General features: G+C 35.3%; 2 protein-coding genes across 2 annotated transcripts; one reads left to right on the top strand and one right to left on the bottom strand.

The window, feature by feature from the left end:
- Positions 1-595: 595 nt before the first annotated feature.
- Positions 596-4,295, top strand: LOC138328030 (glyoxylate reductase/hydroxypyruvate reductase-like). The gene is made up of 3 exons (XM_069274608.1): positions 596-1,027; positions 2,579-2,749; positions 3,111-4,295. Exons 1-3 carry the CDS (start codon positions 826-828, stop codon positions 3,704-3,706), a joined length of 969 nt encoding a protein of 322 aa, XP_069130709.1. The 5' UTR covers positions 596-825; the 3' UTR covers positions 3,707-4,295.
- A 2,003-nt stretch (positions 4,296-6,298) lies between these two features.
- On the bottom strand, positions 6,299-23,339 carry LOC138327116 (myosin-4-like). The gene is made up of 17 exons (XM_069273100.1): positions 23,052-23,339; positions 22,320-22,505; positions 20,725-20,829; positions 20,168-20,284; positions 19,722-19,814; positions 18,928-19,011; positions 18,309-18,425; positions 17,774-17,987; positions 17,478-17,558; positions 16,859-16,945; positions 16,322-16,614; positions 13,722-13,766; positions 10,522-10,779; positions 9,946-10,147; positions 8,599-8,694; positions 7,191-7,283; positions 6,299-6,779 (listed from the first exon to the last, which is right to left on the bottom strand). The coding sequence occupies exons 1-17, from the start codon at positions 23,219-23,221 to the stop codon at positions 6,483-6,485; spliced, it is 2,538 nt and encodes an 845-aa protein (XP_069129201.1). The 5' UTR covers positions 23,222-23,339; the 3' UTR covers positions 6,299-6,482.
- Between the last annotated feature and the right edge of the window lie 2,173 nt (positions 23,340-25,512).

Below are 25,512 nucleotides of genomic sequence, written 5' to 3'. Positions count from 1 at the left end.
TACGCATAAAACAGACATGAAACATACATACCCAACAATAATAAAAAATGCATGGCGAAACCGCACCACCTTGCAGTACTCCAAAAAATCACCAGAACTGTTTTGCCTAAAATGCTTTGTTTGATTACACGGAGATTTAGAAACCTCTGTTTGTTCATAAATAATGATTAAGTCCAAATACATACTTTAATAATCATTTTGATACCAAATACAAAGAAGAACCAATTATTGTTTAAAATTTGAAAATTATAACATTGGTAATTTATTCATCGAAATCTGCATGATCAGATGGGATAAGTATTGGAACGTAAATTGCATTTTTCAGCTTTTATTTCTTACATAATTCTATTTCACATAATTTTTCCCTATATGACAATTGTTACATATAAAATACTTCATTATAATTTTTGAAAATCTTTGCAGTCGCTTTAATTTTTTGCTGCAACTGTTTTTGTTTTTAATTGTATAAGGGTTCCAATACATGTGCATGTTCACTGTACAGTGTACATCCACACCAAAATTCTTCTTAAATCAACATCATCATCATCATAATTCTTTATTCATTGTTATTTCAGTTATAGCTCACAACTTTATCAACTCGTTGTAACGAAACGGCGGTGGTGTAGCCAATGTATGTCTACTAGCTAGGGTTGCCTCCCTTAGAACATGCTGTTTATTTAGATGGCCGATAATGATACAACTTTCAAGAGCCGTGACCTCGAGCTCGTGTCCCATCGTTAGGCCTGTTATCAGTCGAGTTAAACATTATATATCCTCACGTTCCTTTGTCTCTCAGTCTAATCACAAATCGCTAGGTCTATCATCATGTCGGCCCGTCCCCGAGTCCTGGTGTCCCGATCAGCCCCTCCCGCGGGGTTAGATCCCCTAAAGGCTGTGTGTGATCTGTGGATATTTCCCGGAGATGATCCCATCCCGGCGGACGAGTTTCAGAAGCAGGCTTCGGGCGTAACTGCCATCTTCTGTCACCCACCGGATAAGATTGACAAGGCATTACTTGATGCTGCAGGTATGTATACATGTACGGCTCCGGTATATATTGCGAGTCGGTTAGGGCTATACATGTATATGGTGGCCGATTAGTGCAACATCGCAATCCCACTCTGCCGATTTAGGTCGACAACGCGAAATAACATTGGACCGCGTCGTCGCCGTCGAGGTGGTTGGTTACTTGACTAGTTTAGGCTTATTCTTATCAATAACTAATATTTAAAAGCGACCATTTAACATCCAAGTCCTGTAAGGACAGTCTCCCATGTCCGCAAATTGTTCCGGTGTTCGACATGTATGTAGATGTGAAGAGGCGGTGCCAAGAAACGTTATTAAGAACAGTAAGGAACAAGGATTTATATACGTCCTTTGTAAGGAAGAAGAGAATAAATTAATATCCCAAATTTACTCGTCTTTAAACGACCATGCAATAGGGCCAGTAGGTACAATTCTAACGCTATACAATAGACAGGCAACTGCATTATGTTGTATGCCTGTTCGGTTGTCTCACAGGGAATGGGTTCACTCAACAAGAATGAGTAGGCCTATATAGTTCATATTCTTCCATATTTAAGTATAACGTATATTTTCAAGTTCAACCCATTTGCATTATTTTGCAGAAGCGTCAGATTTTGAATGAAATATGTACATAAATATGTATGATCTAATATGAATGAATTACTGTGTTGGTTTTAGAGTAAATGGAATGTGTAAGTCCTAAGCATAAGGTCTCACGAGATACATGCATGTGTTCTGGGAGACTGCCTGGTATGTTCTTGCTTATCTCGTTTATCAGCACTGAATCTCTTTTTTATAAAAACACTACCCATTATAGATATCAGGCACAAGGCAGGCTGTATTTTGAACTAATACCACAAGTTCTATCATTACTTCAAACCAGAACTAATTACAACAGACAGAAAGGTTGCGAAACCAAGAGATAGATTGATGATCAGAAAATTATTTTGACAGAAGATATGAAATCCCAAATTAAGTCGTCTTTTAGGAATAATGTAAAACAAGAGGCAACATGTACAATACCTACATAATTACTAATGTATGCGTGGAATCCATGTACATTATTACAAGATTCATTTTGGAACCAATTCTTTATGAAATTATTTCTCCTGCTACTTCTTTAAAACCCTTACGAGGACAACTCAATTACTATAATGGGACCCAAACACCACGACGATTTGGTGTCAATACTTCGATGTTTGTGTTCTTTAGTATTAATGATGGTGAATGCTGCTCCCTTTGCGTAATCATAAAGGCGACTAAATGTGGGATACTTTTCTTCTTCCTAGATGATTTTCTGCTTAACCGTTCGTAGAACGATAAGTTCAACCAACCATGTTATAGACTTCACGCTTTAACAGTTTTGATTGAACTTTGAATCTCTCTCGTCGTCTTGCACTGGCATGTGAAATTTGTTATATTTTGCCAGAGAGAATGGCAGCGTACTCGCCAGAAGAAAATTGTACTCCTCGTTTGTAATTCTCGTTTTGTGATAATGTAATCACGTGTTAGTGACCACGTGTCTACGTGTCTATTGTTAACGTATTTGCAGGACCAAGTCTGAAGGTGGTCGGCACTATGTCCGTCGGTCTTGACCACATTGACCTTGCTGAGTGTCAACGTCGTGGTATCAAGGTCGGTAATACTCCTGATGTATTAACTGATGCTGTGGCCGAACTGACCATAGCTCTTCTACTGTCTGCGGCTCGCAGACTTAAGGAAGGTAGGCATACAATAATTTATAGTATTTAACCAAGACGTGTTATACTGTACTGTACTTCGGTGTGACACCCCAATTTAGCTACAGAATCAACACTCCTGCCATTCTTATTTTGAAGCCATGAATGCTATTATAATCAACCATTCACTTAAAATAACCTTAGCTATAATGTTTAATGTTCTATAACTTGCTCGCTACATTGAACTCTTTAGACTTACCACACTATAAGTACAGTGAATAGTGTATATTATGTAATGGTTTCATGTGACTTGCTCCACATTTCAGTATCTCTGTACCTTATGTAGTAGACTGATTGTGTAAACTCGTTCAATCCAACTTTTGCATGACATATCGTTGCTTGTAGGTTACCATTTTGTGTCGACTGGGGAAAAATATTGGGAGAACGCCTTATTTCTTTGCGGACACGAAATATGCAAATCCACCATTGGAATTGTGGGAATGGGTCGCATCGGTTTGGCAGTTGCTAGGCGACTTCAATCTTTCAATGCTGCAAAGTTTCTTTACACAGGAAATAGCAAAAAGTCCTGTGCAGATGAAGTGAATGCAGAGTTCGTGTCCTTTAACAAACTTCTGGAATCCTCTGATTTTGTTATCGCTTGTTGTTCTATCAATGAAAATAACAAAGGTCTCTTCAACAAAGCTGCATTTAAAAAAATGAAGAAGTCGGCAATATTTGTCAACGTTACTCGAGGCGTTTTGGTAAACCAGGAGGATTTGACTGAAGCCCTGACCAGTGGTGAGATATATGGCGCTGCACTTGACGTCAGCACTCCTGAACCGCTTCCGCTCGACCACCCTCTACACTCCCTCAAAAACTGTCTGATGACCCCACACATTGGCAGCGCCACCATGAACGCCAGAAACGCCATGGCTAATCTCACAGCCAGGAACATACTAGCAGGAATCAATGGCGAAGATCTCCCGTCCTCGGTCCTATAATACGTTATCACAGGGATCTATTTTTAGGTCTTCCACATATCCAAGATATACACTCAAAGTGTGTAGTAATGTTATTATTGTTTTCTAGAGAATTTGAGAACGAAAAGTAAATATTTCATTATTCCTAAATTATAGTTTCACTCATTTTTTGTCGTATTTACATCAGATTATTTCCTATGATATGAATACTTATGTCTGTAAACATCACATACCGTTTGTATCAGAAGAGATTAGTGAATTCAGTGGTCAGAATTAAACAGATATTCACGGCATTAGATTGAGATGAAAAATAAAAATGCATGGTTTTAAAAGAATGTATATTTAAGGTAGCGTGCCTTCTATATTCTTCTAAACAATGATAATTCTATTGATGATACCTAGATGGGTTGGCGAATAAAGATTTTTATTGTGTAATTAAAACAATAATTCATTTTACATTGTTATATCAAAAATAAGATCAACATATTTGATCTTCATGTGTTGACAATAAGGACACTGCTTTACATTATATTATCGTAACTATATGTTGTTATAAGATATGCCAAGGTCCCGTACCAAAAGACAAAATTAAAATGTCAAACTAACATTATTATTGTGTTAATGTTTATCAATTTTAGCTCACTTTAACTTATTTACCGCGATTAGGATACAGTACTTATGAGGGCAAGAGCCCCATTATACACAAAAAGACACATCACGAACATACCGTAGTCTCCCAATACACACACTGTCTACTAAATATTCACGCTACACAAATTTCATACACGAAAGGCAGGCTTTATATGACCCTGGCTGTTAATAGGACGTTTTAATCAATTAAACAAAGGATACTTATGATTGGTATTATCATGGACCATACACAGATGAGATTGTTTATCTTAGTTATGAAATACATTAGATTCATTTGCTTGAGTGATTTATAATCTAGTAATTGTACCCAAATTGAAATCAATGTATACGCATCATTTATTTAACTATTAAAGGATTGTTATATTTACATTTATTGGATATATAAATGCAATTTGAGTGGCAGATAAATTGAATAGCGCCCGTACGGGCGCTATCAATATTTATCTGCCACCCAGATTGCATTTATATATCCAATAAATGCAATCTAACAATCCTTTAATTGTTTTATTTACATTTTACTTTCTAGTTCGAAGTAAAACATAATTTAGATGCGAGTTAACATTTGAATTTCCCGCTTCAGCCATTTAACCTCAACCGCCAAGTTCAATATGATAAAAAATAGTTCCTATAAAAAATTAAAAAGACAACAAAATTTCAATGTTTTTTAACAGCTTTTCAGTTTACTTTCAATTATCGAGACATTTAAAAGATTTTTTATAGTTTCATAACCAAACTAGTTCATTCAACTACAATGTAAATTTTTCCCGCGCGGACTAACATGGTGTCAGTAAATAAGACTCGCATCCATTTATATAGATATTACTACACTAAGTCTAGACTGCATTTATTGGCTCATAATGTAGATCACGATTATCATTAGAGTAAAAGGAGTCGCTGTGGCAAAATGTAAATATTTTCTGTTACAGTTAGCTAATTACAGTGTATATGTTTACTGGCAATGCGATTGATATCACATGTGAACTCTTGCCTGTGTTAATATCCAGCGAGAAAAAACCCGTAGAAGTTAAAGTAAAACATAATATTTATGGATAAGTTTATATTTTATTGTAGCAGGTGGATGCAGTTGTCCTTATTATATTGAGTTACTTTTTTTAGTATACTAAATTTGATAATATTTTACGGTTAACGTCGCACAAGTGTTGAACTACCTCTAACGGTACCATCGTAGGCATCCACAATGCCGTGCGTGATATTTCAATTAAATTATATTTCGTTTCAGTTTTCCACAGTGTTCCTTAGTCTTATATTTGTTTATGTGCCAATATTTTAGAAACAATTGCTATATAAGAAATAACCTATTTTACATGGATATACTAATTTCTGAATTAGATGGGGGACAAATTCCATGGCGGCATTTAAGGTTGATTTACTCACTTAATGAATAGAACAAAATTGTGTGGAAAACAATATATTTTCTATTTCTGTCGAGTATTTTAGTTCTCTAAGTTTCTTGTTTAACCAAATTTTCTTTGGCAAGGCCTTACGATACTCAGAAAGAATACAATAGCACATGCAGTACCTGTCGCACGGCCACATTGATGAAGATTCACACGTTTCGGACAAAGTGATTAATTTAAAAGTTATGTATAGGAAGGAGAACCCTACAGACATCTATGCATGAAACAAAAAACACAATAACCAATAAATGATGTGGTATTGGTGGAAAAGGAGGTTAACTCGATAATCAAACAACAAGCTGTGTTCTCCATAAGGGTATCAATCTGGGTACACTAACCTTAAAGATAATCCACCGCCGACAGAGCATAAACGATACTCATCATTTGAACCATAATTTGTGTTAACTCGCGTGAATGTATATCTAATAACACAAAATAATATGAAATAACTTGTTTTGCTTTTGGTGGTGCCTACTTTAATGTATTCATTCCATATAGGACATAGTGTCATGCACTTTGTTCGGGATGCAATTAAGTAAAGTAAAATAAGAAGCTCAAACTTTTCAATGGTGGTAATGGTGTAATGTAAGTAACTTTTGCAACTGGAGAGAAATACTTATTCGTTTGATCCTGTTTTTGACAAAGAGAAATACCATTGGTCAGCAGCGTAGCATCTTTAACTTCCATACTTAGATTTGACTAGATACCATGTATTTCATTAATGTAATTTACTTGTTAACTTCTACAGGTTGTACGGTCCCTCTCCTCAGTAATGAGCCGTCCTTACAGCTCAGCATGGCAGGCCAGACAACAAAATCTACATCATGCCCGGTTTTTGTGTAGGGCTGGAAATAGTTGTGATCTATCTTGCCTCCCTTGCTGCTATCAGGCCACTTGAAAACCATTCGTGGCGCATGTGTTACCATACTCCAACATATCTCAATGCATTTTTCCCTAAACTCTCTTGGTACCCTTTGTACTCCGTCTCTGACCTTCGTATGTCTGTTTAGGCCCAATGTCACTTTCTGGAATATAAAATTGTCAAGATATTCATACTCTGATATGTACGTATTCCAAAAGCAAAGTGATATGTTAAACTATTCAGGATGCTAATGTCATGTGCGAAAATGCATACTCGCTTCCGCGATAGTACTTGGTACGTTGAATAGTTTTAATGAGAGGATAAAACGTACGTAGTGTACGATATCGACAGTGTTGGTATTTTTCTTAGCTATCATTCCATATGGACAGTACATTATGCCACCTCTGGATATTTATCTATCTACATGCACCTGGTATAAGTATCCATTGTTACGTCGTTTTCTCCGAAAAGTATGAAAGTTACAATCGCAAACACGCGACTTCATATCCAATGTTTACCCGCAAGGGCAAATAACTCTGTAATATATGCATATATATTCTATGTATACCCTTACATCGATAACAGCCGTCTTGGTGAAAATAGATGCACTATACTGGGCATCCAAAAGATGGCGCTTGGCAGATTCCAGGTCGTCATCGCTGGGTTTCTGAAGGATAGAAAATGCTTGCTTCAAATGGCGTTGTTTGTTTAGGCGTCAGTCAAGTTCTCATCTCAACATGAAACTTAATCTGGGAAGTTGTGAACACTATAGTGCCTAACTGGTTATTGGGAAGTTGTATTCCTCGAACTAGAGTCTCGAGGCCGTTGGTACCGACATCGCGGGGAAACTATTTGACAGTTGAATGATCAGGCATAAACAACTGTTTTGTTGTCTGACCATTAATTTCAGCATCGGTGAAATAAACTTGAATAATCAGAAACTTATTCCATTAATAAAAAATGTGTTTGTTCCTCTTGCCATAGTTTGTCGGATGTAAACTCGATGTCAGTACGCTATAGGTTTTGTGACGTGTTACTAAAGAGTAAATATGTTAAAGGAACAATTCACTCAGGCTACTTCTTTTACCTAACCAAGAAGCAAAATATGGCATAAATGTATTGTTCTACATTTCTTATGAAACATATAACATAAAATATTGAAAAATTCCACATCATTATTTAGTATTATAATTGATACCGTTGTAATTAATTACAAATCGTTGATCAATACGATAAGGCGGTACAATATGTACGCTGTAACCATACCCCAGCCAAAGTCACGCACGTTAAACAAATAACTACTACATAACCACTGCGGAGGTGATTTTTAGGCAAGGCAATTCACCTAATAAGGTAAACACACTACTGTCAGAGCGATTTGAGCAGTTCTAGACAAAAGTAGCATTGCTCTACAAGCAAGGGACAGGGTTCTGCATACAAGATGTTCGACCACAATGTGTAATTTCACCACTATGGGCTTTTCCGGCAAATCACAGTAAAACCGACTGGTCTAATTTCCACAAGAACTTGGTTTTTCCGATATATATACAAATTTTAATGTTCTCTTAGACTGAATTGTCCCTTTAATCACCCTTCTGTGTTTATATCATCACAGACAATGAAACACACAAAATCATAAGGCATTTTCTACATGTATTCTGAATCTGCATAACTGGTAAACACACTCAGGGTTAGTAACGTGACCACATATAAATATATTTCTTTAGGAAAGTTCATATAGAGATTCAAATAGCCACTGGAAATTGCGGGAAATACATATAGCTTTTGCAACTTTTAAAGATAATTATAACTTTTGATTATTAAATACTTCTGTAAGAACTTCCGGTTAACCTGAGTTTATCAACTTTGTAGTATGTTTTGTTAGAAGGATACTTTTCAATGTTTTGGGAAAATGCTAAGTTTCCAATTGTTAATTATTGACTCTCAAACAACGAAGGGATGAGCATTAGTGTTACATTTACCTGTTTCACTTTGTTCTGAGGATTAAGATAGAAGCAATCTTTTTCTAACTGTAATAACTGTTGATCCGCAACACTTTCACATTCACTGTAACAAAACTTGATAACAAAAATCAATCGATGAAATTGAATATCACAAAACAAAACAAAAATGATACCATGATGTATTGAAATAGCAAAATCAAGCAGAGTGTTATTGTTATAGTTATAGTCATTACCGAAGTGCACAAGTGCTGCTTAAGACCAATATTAATTTTGAGGACTTGATATTTTAGTTAAGCTTGGTATTTACGTACATTTTGCTGCTTAAGAAATTTGGTTTCACTTCCCATACCCTTACATTTCAAACAATAGCATGACCCGTAGATCTTTCTATGTGTTTTCCACTTTTTGTCCTACATTATATGTATTATAATATTATCATGTTTTAGCTTATGTCGCCGCAAATTATCATGCATTTTATGCGCCGAAGCGTCCTGTGCGAATCATTTTGATACCGTTTGTATATTTCGCATTGTCCATTGACCTAATTAATTGTTGCAACCAACAGCCAATTTGTATGTACAGTACATTACAGCTAATGCTATTAAGGAATACATTTTTATTTAAAGATGCTCCACCGCTGACAAATGGCATTTTTTCAGTATCAAAATCAGAAGCAGACGATTTAGTATTTTTCTTCAGTTACAAAAAATACTTACTTTGCATCATTGCCACCACTGAAAAGTTTGAGCTTCTAATTTTACTTCAAGTTAAAAATATGAAAAATAATTATTTGCACCCCGAAAAAATTCCGTGGCACTATATCCTATATGGAATGAAGTACTGATATCGCATGCACCAAAGGCGAAATAAATTATTTTATATATTTTATTTGTGTTAATTAGGCATATATATACACGATTAGATTACAAATTAATTTTCAAATGACGAATATCATTTTTGCTCTGTCAGCGGTGGAGCATCTTTAAAATATTTATTTAAAATTTCTTAAAGTAAAAATCTATTCCTTATATTAACAGTTTTTCACGTAAATGAATATAATCTATTCTCGCAGCAGTTGCATATTTTTTATTAAAATACCCATACTTTTTTCTCTTCCGTCATCGTCAACGAATTCGATTGAACGGCTGATTGGATCCCCACCAAAAGTGGGGCCATGACCCCACGTTTCTACGCCAGCGACTATTCCCGTAACAGTAGAATCGCCGCACGTGCTGTACTATCATTATACACTGATAATGATAATACTAGAAAGCATGGTTATTGAGTTCATGTCAGTGCAAACTGTAAATATTTGGTAATAGCATAACATTGGGTAAGTAAATGATAGAATAAAACACTGTTTACCTCGAGTATTTCTGCCAAGATGTATATATACTTTTTATCGTTGCCATCGTCATTTGGGTTGAGACTGTCCAAGGCGTGTGACCATTCATTATCGTAAAGTTCGCCGAACTTTTGAGCCAATAAGTTTGGTCGGTTCGGGTCACTTAGATCCTCGATGCCTGGATTGTTTCGTGTTAGTTTGTCTCCAGCCATTTTACTCATTCTGTGGACACGAAATAATATATCTGTAACGGAACTTAAGATGGATAATATCACATATTATAGTTTTGTTTTTGTACCTGTTCGCCAAATACAGTTATGAGCTTTGATAAGCAATCAAAACTAAATTACAAAATTTTCATGGATTGCATGTACACTGTATTTCAAAATCAATATACAAATCCTTTTAGATAATGAAAATTTTACAAAATATGATCCATAATTTGTTGCTGATCTATAATTTGTTTATAGATCATCAAACATATAGGAATAGCATTGACATTAAGCGTGTTTCCTCTCTTAATGTCAATATCATTCCTCTCCAAAATACAATGCTCATTGGCAAACGGCTGACGATAAACATTATGAAGTACTAACCTTATCATTAACTGTTCATTATCCTTATTCAAAGAAATAATATTTTCCTCCAGTTCACGTTGTTTGGTTTTCTGCTGCTCTATCAGTGTCCTTTGTCTCTGTATTTCGTCTTCATATTGTTCTCTCGACTGACCTGATGTCATGCCACTGGAGATTGTATTACTTGGATCTACTTGATCATCCCCGGCTCTATCATCGGTCTGACCAGCGACCTTTACTGGCGGATCATGTATATCCGCCTCCTGCTTATTCTCAGACCTTTAAATGCATAGATAAGTCGCATATAACTATAATTATTGCATAACAACTAACATTAAAATGTGTAATCAATTTTAGTCTTGGTAGAATGCATATCTTTCAAAAATGTTTTAGATCTGTACGGTATATTAATTAAGAGGGGTTCAGAGTGGATTAACATTATTGTGGCTTACTACTACTCTTTGAGCTGTTGATTAATATCATTGTGGCTTACTACTGCTCTTTGAGCTGTAGTTTAACATTATTGTGGCTTACTACTACTGTTTGAGCTGTAGATTAATATCATTGTGGCTTACTACTACTCTTTGAGCTGTAGTTTAACATTATTGTGGCTTACTACTACTCTTTGAGCTGTAGATTAATATCATTGTGGCTTACTACTACTCTTTGAGCTGTAGATTAATATCATTGTGGCTTACTACTACTCTTTGAGCTGTAGATTAATATCATTGTGGCTTACTACTACTCTTTGTGTTGTAGATTAATATCATTGTGGCTTACTACTACTCTTTGAGTTGTAGATTAATATCATTGTGGCTTACTACTACTCTTTGAGCTGTAGATTAATATCATTGTGGCTTACTACTACTCTTTGAGCTGTAGATTAATATCATTGTGGCTTACTACTACTCTTTGAGCTGTAGTTTAACATTATTGTGGCTTACTGCTACTCTTTGAGCTGTAGATTAATATCATTGTGGCTTACTACTACTCTTTGAGCTGTAGATTAATATCATTGTGGCTTACTACTACTCTTTGGTGTAGATTAATATCATTGTGGCTTACTACTACTGTTTGTAGCTTGTGTTAATATCATTGTGGCTTACTACTACTCTTTGAGCTGTAGATTAATATCATTGTGGCTTACTACTACTCTTTTGAGCTGTAGTTTAATATCATTGTGGCTTACTGCTACTCTTTGAGCTGTAGATTAATATCATTGTGGCTTACTACTACTCTTTGAGCTGTAGATTAATATCATTGTGGCTTACTACTACTCTTTGAGCTGTAGATTAATATTATTGTGGTTACTTACTACTTCTTGGACTACTACTCTTTGAGCTGTAGATTAATATCATTGTGGCTTACTACTACTCTTTGTGTAGATTAATATCATTGTGGCTTACTACTACTCTTTGTGTTGTAGATTAATATATCATTGTGGCTTACTACTACTCTTTGAGCTTATAAGATTGTTATTATTGTGGTTACTTACTACTTCTTGAGTTATAGATTGTTATTATTGTGGTTACTTACTACTTCTTGAGTTATAGATCAATATTGTTGTGGTTACTTACTACTACTTCTTGAGTTGTAGATAAATATTATGGTGGTTAACTACTACTCTTTGAGTTGTAGATTAATATAATTGTGATTAATTACAATAATGTTGATTTGTGTGATCGTTGTTGATTACATACTCGATACTCCAGGGGTTACTATCTCTTACCTAATATCCATTAATATCAGGGACTATCTGATAGTGAAATTGGAGACAGTTCAGTTAAATGTAAAAATTAAATGCACATATCAGGATTGTTTTTAATGTTTTGACATGCATTGGTGTGTAACATTCATTATTTGTTCTAGCATAGCTATCATAGAGCGCTGACGTCAATGCATTATTTTCTCACTATCAATATAAACAGGTAGTTTGTCATCTGCTTGGAAGCAAGCGAACGTAAGATCAATTACGTGTATAGGCTGCAAACGTTTGAAACATATTGTCACCATTCACATCACGGACTATACAGGTAGATTCAGTGATATATAGCACTATAAAAAGGGCAGCAGTTCCACTATACAAGAATACACAACACGAATATACCGCAGTCTCGCAAAACACAAACCCGCACTCCTTACACGCAACACACCGCATACATGGAAGGCCGTCCTTACAATTTGTACATGACCATGGCTGTTAATGGTAAGCTAATTAATCAAACAAACAAACAAAAAATCAAATTCAGACAGAAGCATTCTTGTGAATCACAGCTACTAGAATTTGTCGAGGGAATCACAAGGAACATGTCGGATACGAAGAAAGCAAATGTTCTAATCATGAATCTTAACCAGTTATCATTATGGAAGCAACAGTGGAATATAGCATTCCACCAATAGAGATGTACCGAGTACTATTTATCAATTGAAAATTTAGCTACATATATACCATCCATGCCCACAGATTTAAGGCAGTAAAATCGTCCAAATACCTAGGATGTACCATCACAGATGACATGAAATAGAGTGATCACATCAGCAACATCCGCTGCATCGGACCATCAGTAATTTTTTATATTGTTTTTAAACTGAAAATTACAGAGAATTGAAATTACACATTGAAATTGTAGGTATCTACTACGATCGTTGTGTAAAGAAAGTTCTCCGAGTTTAAATTCATCTATAGCACCATGGAGGCGGAGTGGAACAGAGGACCGCCGTATTTTCACAAGCCTTCCACCTCTGCCACTCTTGAGTTCGTATCCTATGTTGGGCAGTTGCCAGGTACAATGCACTGATCGCTGGTCGGGATCTTTTTTCCTGGTACTACGATTTCCATTCATAACCTAAACCTAGCACGTCCTTAAATTACCCTTGCTGTTAATAGGACGTTAACTTAATTAATCGAAACCAAACAAACGTGTTATAAATTGAGCAATATTAAACACACGTGTTATGAATTAACACATTATTAAATGACATTTTCACTTTAAGAGGAAAAAAAGGCAGATCTAAAGCCTTAATGCTTGGTTACTACGTGACAAGTAAATCAAAACAAATGTGAATGGTATTTAAGGTTAACAATGTGTGTCTAGTTGTGATCGTTAGTTCACCTAAAACACTTTACACACTGTGCTATATATATATGCAAACCTACATGACAATCTTTCTCAAGTAATTACGATAAATACTTACTTCGCCATTTTACGGGTACGATTTACATCCTGGTTGTATTCTGAGAATTATGTTGCCGGATTTCGAAGTAACTATAGAAGAATATAATGAGGGATATTTAAACAGACATGTTGTATGTACATGTATGCTGTCATTGATATTGAATAATGTGTATTGTTAAGATCTCTAGCGTATGTACATCGTATCATATGGATATAGATCATATGACCAGTGTTGTTATAGTTATGTAGAAATGTTTCTACTGACACCAATGATAATTACGTGCACCTTTTTATACAACATTTCTTGTCTCACTTTATGGCTACCATCGCCGTACCTTTAACCGCTCCACAGTGCGTATTCAATCTACATTTTAATTGTATAGGTATAATGCACTACGATACGCGTTTAGGTGTATATATATAAACTGTAATATTATGTATGGTGAACCATGCGGAGTAGACCATGGCCCAGTTTTACGAACATTCCGTAATTTCAGGAAATTCATATACACTTTAAATTTTGCAACGGAAACCATTGCAGAAGTTAAGAAAAGTTCAAAACTTATCAAGATTTATTTTTAACTACTGTAATGACTTCCTGTTCAGAATATTTTAAGTTAAGAAAGTTTCCTAGTTTAAGAACTGTTCATGAAACTAGATCCGTGGCGTTAATGTTTCTATTCCGTGACAAAAAGGTATACATGTTAACATGTACAGTATTGCATTTCCTCTTATGATATCAGTACACAGGTATGTCACCGTAACTATTAATTTATTGTTTAAACACCCTACTCCCACGTGCTAATTAAATTTTACTGATTAATGTGGATAGTTTTCTAGGTGTCAAAATCATCAACATTATTTCTGAATGATAATTCCACGACTACATTCGTAAATGACATGTTATGGACACCACCAGGAAAGTATTGACTTTCGAACTTCTCTGATGTATCGGAATTTATATTAGCAATGATCTATGACCTTGAAATTATATTTATTCCATCACTTTTTTCGGATGCTTAATTTAGCGATTTACTTCTAAGTGTTATTTTCGCGATTGATATTCTTTATGACGTTTAGCAACATAGGTCACATATTCACAAAATTTAACGCGAAGGGGAACTTTTCTTTCGCGGTACAATGGCATTCACGAAAATGTCAACTTTAACATTCTTATATAGTTTTAGTAGTAACTCTCTCACACATAAAACTCATAATATTTGATAATATTCACAGATTATATCCGACATTTTTTTATCATTTGTATCATATTTATATATTTTTTACTATGTGATATTACCAGCCTCTAACAGAATTTTTCAATGTTAATGGTTTCTCTTTCACTGAATAGACTAATACTTTAAAGGGACAATTCAGTCTAAGAGAACATTAAAATGTGTACATATATCGGAAAAAACCCAGTTCTAATGGAAATTAGATCAGTTGGTTTTACTGTGATATGGCAGAAAAGCCCATTGTGGTGAATGCGAGTGAAATGTTCAAACTCGCTCGCTTCCGCCATTACACATTGTGGTCGAACATCTTGTATGCCGAACCCTGTCCCTTGCTCGTAGAGTAATGCTACTTTTGTCTAGAACTGCTCAAATCGCTCTTACAGCAGTGTGTTTACCTTATTAGGTGAATTGTCTTGCCTAAAAAATCTTTTATCACCTCGACCGTGGTTATGTAGTTCATTTGTTTAACGTTAGTGACTTTGGCTCGGATATTGGTACAGCGTACATAGTGTACCTGCATAATCGTATTGATCAACGATTTGTAATTACAACGGTATCAATTAAAATACTAAACAACAACGTGGAATTTGTCAATATTTTTTGTTGTATGTTTCATAAGAAATGTAGAACAATACATTTATGCCGTATTTTGCTTCTTGATTATGTAAAAGAATTAGCCTGAGTGAATTGTCCCTTTAAATGCATATTAACGAAATATTTTAGGTCGTTTTTTTTATTTTTAATGTATAACCTGGGAAACAATATATTAAAGCTGACAATGGAAGTTAAAAAAACTAAAAAAAAAACAAGCAAACGTGCTTCACATTGTATATAAAGGTCGGCGAGGGCGTCTGAATGTTCATAGAGAGAGAAATGAAATGTCTGTCATTCACAAGGAAAATGTCTCGTAAAGGATTCCTGAAATATTTTTAATCTCAATTGAATGATTTGAATTGCATTGTCAGCTTTATTGCCATATCATCAAGTTGATCTAATAATTGCTTTGCAATCAAAATCGATATTCCTTTGCCCATTTTTTGTCGGAAATAAAGCACGAGAATTAGTCTGATTGTGGGACGAAAATAAAGCACGAGAATTAGTCTGATTGTGGGACAGAAATGCAGTAGTATGACTATCACATTAATTCAGGGAATCGAACATCGATCTCAAGGCTTCAAGTGTTCTTACTCCGTACAACCTACCACTCTTATTAATTCAGCTATTATCAGTTACACATTTACATATTTTGTTTTCTTTCAGGAGTTTGAAAAAACAATCCCTCGAACACTTTACTTATAGCAGGTTACATTTGAAATTTTCAATTGTCATATACTGTATTAAATTTCTGGACGAGTCTTCCGCTATTTATTTCTGCAAACGGTAACCTTCCTTCATTAACGTCTGGTGGACTATTTTATTTTCATTCCTTGACAAACACCCTTACGAAGGAGGTTGCCGTTTTCTTCACATAACAAAGCTGGCCAGACTAGATAGTCTACAGCTGTCCCACCACATGTGTAGAATTGAAACAGGTCCACCTGAAATGTGTCCTGTGCTTTCACATCTTTGTAGAGGGATAACGGAGGGTTCTGAGTTGACATCAGCCAGCATACTTCTACGCACTTCCGGGTGTAGAGTTCTAAGTTTCCACCCACTTCCTCTGGCATATGGTTGATACTGGAGAGTCCCGACTCGAAGAACCTCTAAAATGTATGAATTGTACACGTGAAAATACTCAAAATTGATGATAGGATGTAAAATATGGCAAAATGAAACAAAAAAGGAAAAGTTTAAATAAGATTACTTCCACGAAATAAAGACAGCTGTCATATGTGTTATAAATATATTTATAATGACTTTACTGTCTAAAAACTACAAACATGTAAAGAAGTGGTGTAAAAAATTTCACATGTCTATTGAACTATTGCTAATTGGTATGTTATTTACCTTGGCTACACCCTCGGCAGATATGGCAGCGGTCATCTTTCTTACATTACGCAAGTCTTTGATTAAAACAGTAGGAATCTGCGATTCCTGCAGAAAACAAAGCATAACATATTCATTAATTATAAAAATTATGACATTAATGAAGTACTACCAGTGCATTAGTATCATAAATAATAAAATAAGGATAAATTCTTACCAGTTTAGAATTACATATTATAAACAATTATGTTTTCTACTATAGAATAATGTTAAATATGTTTCATCATAAACCAAAACCCTACATTCCCCTCCCCTCATCACAACCCCCAATCTAAACCATCAACTAATTACTTCATATAATCTGAACCAATCTCATTAATTTGCCCCCTACACTAAAACTTCTATTATAATTTAGAAATAATTATTATATTCTATAATCGTACTGGAATTTTGTAAATAATTAGATAACTTTCGTACGAATTCGCTTTTCATCTCGATTCTGTAATTAGTTTTCACCAAGGTGATTGATTTACATAAGTGCCCAACACACTTGTTTCTATTTTCCTGTTTTGAGAAAAAAATATTGTATATTGCAAATTATCTGAATAAATAAACTCTAAACTAAATGATAAATTCTTACATCCGTAGATAGTTGACATACTGCGTCCAGGATTTCTTTCCATTGTAAAACTACATGTTTCCTGCAGTAATCGTTGGTAACCTATAAACAATGAACGACAAATATTGTTGTTATTTTTTATCTATTAATTTCGTTTTTTTTGTTTTTTTTTCTTGTTTTTTTTTTTAATTTTAATAATTCGATGAGTATTAACTATTTGCTGTCAACAAATCGATCTAACCGTTGTAAAAAATACAAACCACGAAATGGAGGATGCCGACACAGTATATGATAACAGTGGTGGTAATCACACTTACGGAAAGTATATGCAGCAGGAAACCAATGGTTTCTTTCTCGTTCATTTCCTTTGTACAGTACTGACTACCGAGCACCTCCTCAAACGCTTCCGTCCACTCATTATCGTACAGTTCACTGAACATCTCGGCCAGTTTCGTCGGTCTGTTGGGATCACTGAGGTCACATATGGTACTGTTATTGTCTGTTAATTTAGCTCCTGCTTCTTTGCTGATTCTTAAAGTGATAAGTGACATGGTGAGATATCTAAATGAAGTAATATTTGGTCATAAGATATCTTCCAAACACATGAGAACATTTCTCAACTTGTTTTCGAAAGGTATTGAGGAAAGCTAGAAATTTCATCTTCAAGTTCATTTTTTATTCCAATTTTTGTTTCATGAATTATGAAAATAGATACATTTCAAAAATATTTTGAAGGCAACATGATATCATAGATTTAGGTTATATCTGGTCCAACCGACGAAAGAGTAGTAATAATGTAAAATGTATATATCGTTTTGAAACAAACTTCAAACAATCCTTATGTGTTTATACCTGCTCAACAGCTTGCTTTTTTGTTCTTCTATCTTCTCGATTTCTTTGGATTTGTTTTCTATACAGATTTTCATCCGTTTGATTTCCTCATCTTTTGACAACATTTCTTCCTGGAATCTGTTATTATTTTATAACACCATTAAATTGTGTGGTAATCAATATATTAATTGAGGCTTATTTTTTATCATAATTGGATATTGTTTTGCTTTTATTATTGTCATCATAATTTGTTATTTTCAAGATTTTCATTAGAAATACTCTGTTGTATCTCAATGCTTTACACCATTAAAATGCCTGATAATCAATAAATTAATCGAGGCTCATTGTTTTTTTTATTATTATTTGCATCATAATTTGTTATTTTCGAATATGTCATTAGAAAATTTATAAAAATTGTAGCTCAATAGCATATTTCGATATCTTTATAACTGAAATGTATTTCTCACTAGCAGGATATAAGAAGTTAAACAAATGTATTTAATGGAATTCCTTTCGTTTTAGCTTCATTTCCAAAATAAAATAAAATTTGCTTCCAATGGTAGGATTGTTTTTAATATGTAGAGGAATATTTTAGTTTTGATACAAGACTAGGATATATAGCCATACATAGCATCTGTACCTTTCTGAAAGTTTCTCTTTGGCGTCTTGCTCGTGCTGTATTGTTCCTTCTCTATCAATCATTTCTTGTTCCAGTCTTTTAATACTGTAAAACAGAAAAACAACCTATTTTTCAGTCAATAAAGAGTTTTTTAAGTGAGCAGCGAGAATTTTTATTTTAAGATGCGGATATTCAACACATATAATACACCTGTTTTTTTTAACTTAATCTTCCTACCGTACGGTTATATTTGAATTCTTTTTGTTATTTGAAGTAGGCGTTATATACAGATAATTTTTAGAAATTAAAAATCTACAAATTTCTAGGAAAAAAATTAATTATGGGTTTGCTTTGTCTTGTCAATATGATATGTTCATTGAATTATATTAAATTCATTAACAAGATTACTGGATTTTTAAAAAAATATTTTACACCGAAATGTAATGCCTTTAAAACTAAGATAGAAACCTGTCGGATGGGGTGAAAATATTTGCGTCCAAATATAGTTACATATATGTTTACCGCCTAACAAAACGTGTTGGAAATTACGTTTCACCCTCCATCCCCTCACTCCAACCCTTTCCTAGCTGTACACGCACATGCATATCATATCAAAATAGGAAATCCCTTGATCAAAATCCAAAGCTGTCTCACAATTGAGTAAGTTTTAAAAAAAAGTCAGAATGTAATATGAAAACAATACCCAACACATAGATGTCTGTACTTTATTGATAATATTTTTAGACTTTGTGATACACTGGCCGTAATCTTAACCTTTTCATTAGCACATTAAAAATTATTTTAAATATACTTACGTTTGTCGTAGATCCCGATTCTCCTGACTCATTGACGCAGCATCTGACACTTGCTGTTTCAGATTTGAGATAGCCTCCATACTTTGTTTTTGTCTTAGAAAACAGAGTACATCCATGAATTTCAAATGACGTATAAGACTTACGTTGTTCGTAAAGTCGTAATTTGATAGGCATTGAGTGCAGAATTCGAAAGGAAGTTTTGCTCAAATTGTTGGAGAGACATATTTCATAAGACTCGTGTTATTTAAAGCATATATAATATACACTAGATAAAAATAAAAGAAAACAATCATGACAAAATATCTTTTAATATCTTTTTTTTCTTTTAAATTAGTCTCCAATTTTTATCTTGCATTTAGTTTATTATAATGCAGCATGATCCTTTGGCAAAAAACCTGGTTTGATCTTTACCTTCCCCTTAATCATTTACATTTATAGAAGTTTACCTTTGCAGAAGCATGTCGTTTTCCTCTTTCAGTTTATCGATTTCCTGCCCTCGCCCTGTCATGAGTTCATGTAAGCTCCTAACTTCTTCATCTTTGGATATCATATCCGTATTTAATCTGTTTAAATAGATGTCAATTTATGTAACTAATCATCGGAATTAAAGAGTCAGTTTTCATATGGGAGGTAAAATTGCGATAACAGTAGTAGATACGGTTATAATTATATATAAAACAATTGAAGTTATAGCAACTAAATGTGTACGCGTTCCATTTCAGTTACTGCAGATTCGCGAATTTGTACCGGTATAACTGGTACGAATCCGTTAATCAGTAAAATGCAGAAAATGGACTGCCGCCAGTCAGATGATTTAGGGCATTTCATTCAGTCTATATCCAGGAAAAAGTTACAGAATTATCAAAATTGTTAACTTTACTTCTGATAAATGGTTTCGTATTTCTTTCTCCTGACTATCGTAAGTTAACAGACCTGTTCAGTTTACTGTTGCTTGTATCAGGTTTTACTTGGTTTCTGATACAGTGGTATAGTAAACACCTACTTTGAATGACTCTGTTCAATCGTATGGCATTTGGCATCAATGTCTTGTCTTTCTTGCTGTAGACGGGAAAGTTCTTGTTTTAAACTAGAAACGTCTGCCTGTTGTCTAATTAATGTAAAGAGAAACGTTTGTTTAGGAGGATATGAGTAATTATCACCAAATAATGGTCCATTTAAAGGTAGGTTTCGCCCAACCAAATAAATATTGTTTTGTAAAATCCGATAAACGGAAGAAAAGATGAAAAAAAAACATATTAAAAATATCCCTATTTAATTTCTTTATGTGTATGAGATTGAAAAATGTGTCTTGAATACAAAATTGAAGGAAATCCTTGATTTATTACGATTGTCAGCCAGACAGAGTAGTATGCAAATGAAGCTACGATAGATTGTGTTGTCGAAGTTTCGCGCATGCGCATTGTTACGCACTAATAGTAAACAAAATGGCTGAACGAAAGCGTGTGAAAAAAAATGTATCTGAATCGGCAACAAAGACGAGGAATTTACAATGGAATCAGTAGCACCCTATGATATCTCTAGGGAATGAAATGCAGAGATGGCATGTAGCAATAGAAGAAACAGAAGCCACGTCTAAAGCGGAACTTGCCCGGATTCTGTTGCACGTGGTGAGTTAAATTTCAACACAAATGCCAGCGCACATACAAATGTACAGCGACAAACGTACTACATATATGTTTGATGTACTAAGCTAGTGAGCGTATTTAAGTAACATGAAGTGTTTTAGATAATATTATATGTTTTATTAATTAACGTCCTAATAACAGTTATGGTCATGTAAGGACGGCCTCCCGTGTGTTGCGTGTAGGTTGTGTATGGTGCGTGTTTTGGGAGACTGTGGTATATTCAGGTAGTGTTTTCTTGTATAGTGGAACTGTTGCTCTTTTTATAGTGCTATAATATGATATGTATAAACAGTCCATCGCACTTCGATTTGTTGTTATTTTTTTACTGAACATGCCGTGGCAGGACTGTCACTGCTATCTGACATTTTGTTGCGCGCTTCCGTTTGTTGATGCGACCTCGTTTTGGAAAAAAATAAGTCATGGTCTATGTAAAGCTTGACTTCACCCTATTTTTAGAGGAGTATTTTCCTGGTCAAGCTAGGCAACTGACCACCTATATTGTTCGCTGTATGCATTTAAAATTATCTGAAGATTATATCTATGTACAGGATAAATTTCAATTTCGTAGTCTTTATATTTCATTGGGCGAAACCTACCTTTAACACACAAATAAATCAAATCGATATGTCATTTTCCATTTAAACATTGAACATCAAAAACGTCATCTGATTTAGATAATGCGTCAGAGATAAAGCAATTTTACATTCGTAAATTAGATCTTGATGGAATATTCAAAATCCATCTGTTTTGATCAACTGGAGTTGCATGGTACTTTTGGGTGTGGTTGTGTGAATAACACCATTAACATGTTGGGAAAAAACGTATATTCTTCACACATTGTAATAGCGAAACAAGTAATCTCTTTTTAAGAATATGTCAAGTAGATTTCTAAAATGAACAACTTTATCTCTGGAAGATCCATTTGCTCTGTTAGTCAGCCAGGATTACTAACGTTAGGTATTCATCGAAGAAATGAACCATCTGTGTTTTGATTTTCGACAGTGGACCTTCCTTGACATAAGTTGAGTCTTTCTCTGGCGTTATTGTGTTCCCTGTCTTGACAGCTCCTACGGATGTTGATACCCATGACTCCAGTTCTCGGAACTCCTTCTGGCTTTTCATCATCTCATGTAGCTTACTAAACATATCGTCAAACCATGTATACAAAATTTCAGCTGAAAGTGTTCCATATTTTGATGATCAACATATAATGTATGGATATTTATAAACATCAAACACCAACCATTTATTGACCATTTACTTGAAGTTGGATGCAATCCAACGTTAGATTTGTACAACACGAACTGAAGAGGTAGCACTACGTGCGCAGTACATAAAAGTGTAGCTACCCCCTGTCTACGCTTTCATTTAGCGGTTTCATATAGCTTAACACTTATGCCATATTATTTTCATTATACTTACTCTTGAGGTAAAGCAACTGACACCATTTTTTTTATTGAGTTTTTATTTTTGCGGAATTGTCAATAGTATGTATATGGTTTCCTGATTAAATGAATATTTTCATGCATTTCTTATTACAGTAAAATACGTTTAAAACGAACGCGCTTACAACCATTTCATGTTTATAACGTAGAACTTTTCACAATAAAGGTTCCTATAAGACTGATAAACTCCCCAAAGGTGCGTTATCAACCTTGAATTACTTCATATGAAATAAACTTACGTTAACAGGTTTTCCATATCGTTCAAAGCCTTGGCAGAAAACTTGATAGCATCAGCAGCGTTCATGTTGTTGTTCACCAAGGGCGTTTGAGGTGCTGATCTCTTCCCTTTGCCTTTCTTCTTCACAGAAGTTGTTAATTCATTCCATTGCTGATTTAAAGCGGTCATCATATTGCACACTGGAACTATCTTATCCCTTAGTTCTAAGGCTTGACTAGTTAGACGCTCTGATTCTTTTTTCTTGTCATTGTACGATTGTGTAAGCGTTCTGTAATTAGAGAGTGATGTTATCATAAAATGCATAACCATAAATGATATGGCATATTGACCAGAAATACTAGAATAACTGATCAATACATAAAATTGTCATTTATTTTCATACAATGATAGGAAGATATAACTTTGGTATATCATGTTTACTTGTTACATTTGTTTAACTCCCTTTATTTAGAATACGAAATAATCATATAATTTTCACATTCTACCTACATTTAACGAGATCCGTCTACAAGTATATATATAACTTAAATTTATACATGTGTATAATATTTATAAACTTTATTTAACACGCTGGTTATGATCAATCGTAGGTGGATGGATTGGGGTGTATGGGGGGGTGGGTTGTAAAGTTTCCATCTTATTGTGTTTGTTTTGAGGTGGTTTGTGGGACGGTTTTCGTGAGACGGGTTGGGTCTGCCAGTAGTAGGAAGGGGGGGGACGAGCTGAGAGTCGGGGTGGGCGGGGATGCTCGGGCTGGGTGATTGTTGTTGTTGGTTATGGGCGACGGCAGGTGAGTGGACTTCATTTCGCGGGATTTATTTGATTCATTGATACGATCATATTGGTGCGATACTATTTGATGTAGGGTTGAACTTGGGGGTGGGTATTGTGTTTTTTTGAAGTTTTTTACGGGGAGGGGGGGGGGGGGGGGGGGGGGCGGTGGTGGGGGGGGGGGTGGGCGGGGGGTGGGACGTTCGCATGACCGTTTTTTCTCTTTCTCCGATGACAGACGTGCTGAGGTAACGTGCTCTGTGGACTAGGGGGGGAGGGTGGAGGTGGGGGGGGTGGGGGGTCGGGTGGGATGGGGGGGGGGGTGGGTGTACTTTTTTTGATTATGTCAGTTGTTCGGAAGGGGGTTTTGATTTATTGGTTAGGTTGGGGTCTGGTGGGTGGCATTTTTTTGAATGGGGTGCATTTTGATGGTGGGCATAAATGTTTGTATTGTATAAATTAGACCCCATTCAGTTCATTGATTGATGTGGCATTCATTTTAATTAATCGGCCGCCTCTCTTGCCACTTGTGGCCCTTGCCTCGTGTTTTGCCCTTGAGACTTGATTGTTATATATCATGTTTGAACGGGTGCGGGAGGTTAGGTTAGGTAATCCCATGTGTGTGGAGTGGGTGGAGTTGATGGACTGGTTAGTGGATGGGTGTGGGGTAGCTACGCGGTTTGGTAAACTGTGGTTTAGATGGTTTGGAGAGGTGGAGGTTTTCCTGGGGGGTTTACAGGTAATGGTTGGGGGGCGGGGGGGGGGCGGGCGGGAGGGGAAGGGGGTTCTTTGTGGTTGCTGGGTATAATATTATCTATAAAAGGGAAAAAATCCTGCTTTATTGCGCACTGGGGGGGGTGGGTGTGCGGGTGGCTGCGGGGCGGGGGGTAGGGCGGGGGATTTTGAGGGCCGCTTGCTTTGCATTATTTTGGAATTCCTACTGTGGCGTGTAGTAGGTATAGATGGATTATGGTATATTTTTGATATTTAATTATAATATTAGACCAGGAACTTAATAAATAAAAAAAACTATCAAAAATAACCATCACTTTTAGGCTCGCAGGAGATGATGTTTCATGTATGTATTAATATTATCTAAGGCGTCATGAAATTGTTACTTTTTTTTTATTATTAATGAGTAATGTTCAAATCATTCGGCTTTGTTCTTATTATTTTCCAGTGCTTCATACTGTTTATTGTACAAGTCATGGTCACTTTGTTACTGGGACTGGTCACTTCATTTTCAGTACCGTTTGTTACTGGACTGGTCACTTTGTTACTGGACTGGTCACTTTCATTTTTCTAGTTTACTACTTTGTTACTGGACTTGTTATCACTTTTGTTACTAGGACTGTCACTTTCATTTACTAGTGGACTGGTCACTTTTTACTGTCTACTGGTCACTTTGTTACTGGACTGGTCACTTCATTTTCAGTACCGTTTGTTTACTGGACTGGTCACTTTGTTACTGGACTGGTCACTTTGTTACTAGACTTGTCATTTGTTACTAGACCTGGTTTTTCATTTTCAGTACCCTTTGTTACTGGACTGGTCACTTTGTTACTGGACTGGTCACTTCATTTTCAGTACCGTTTGTTACTGACTGGTCACTTTGTTACTAGGACTGGTCCACTTGGTCACTTTGTTACTGGACTGGTCACTTTGTTACTGGACTGGTCACTTTCATTTCA

The sequence above is a fragment of the Argopecten irradians genome, chromosome 7 (genome assembly GCF_041381155.1).
Source record: "Argopecten irradians isolate NY chromosome 7, Ai_NY, whole genome shotgun sequence".
NCBI lineage: Eukaryota > Metazoa > Mollusca > Bivalvia > Pectinida > Pectinidae > Argopecten > Argopecten irradians.
Note: the sequence above shows the minus strand (reverse complement) of the source record. Positions and strands in the feature narration are given on the sequence as shown.

Bases quoted from the DNA above. Each gene is read 5' to 3' on its own strand.
- LOC138327116 (XM_069273100.1), bottom strand. From the start codon at position 23,221: ATGATGACCGCTTTAAATCAGCAATGGAATGAATTAACAACTTCTGTG. The intron at 17,559-17,773 runs GTAAGTGTGATT...CATTGTTTATAG, and splicing joins TCCTGCTGCATATACTTTCC to GTTACCAACGATTACTGCAG. The intron at 13,767-16,321 runs GTCCACCAGACG...ATTCTTCTATAG, and splicing joins CAAGGAATGAAAATAAAATA to TTACTTCGAAATCCGGCAAC.
- LOC138328030 (XM_069274608.1), top strand. From the start codon at position 826: ATGTCGGCCCGTCCCCGAGTCCTGGTGTCCCGATCAGCCCCTCCCGCG. The intron at 1,028-2,578 runs GTATGTATACAT...ACGTATTTGCAG, and splicing joins GGCATTACTTGATGCTGCAG to GACCAAGTCTGAAGGTGGTC. The intron at 2,750-3,110 runs GTAGGCATACAA...CGTTGCTTGTAG, and splicing joins GGCTCGCAGACTTAAGGAAG to GTTACCATTTTGTGTCGACT.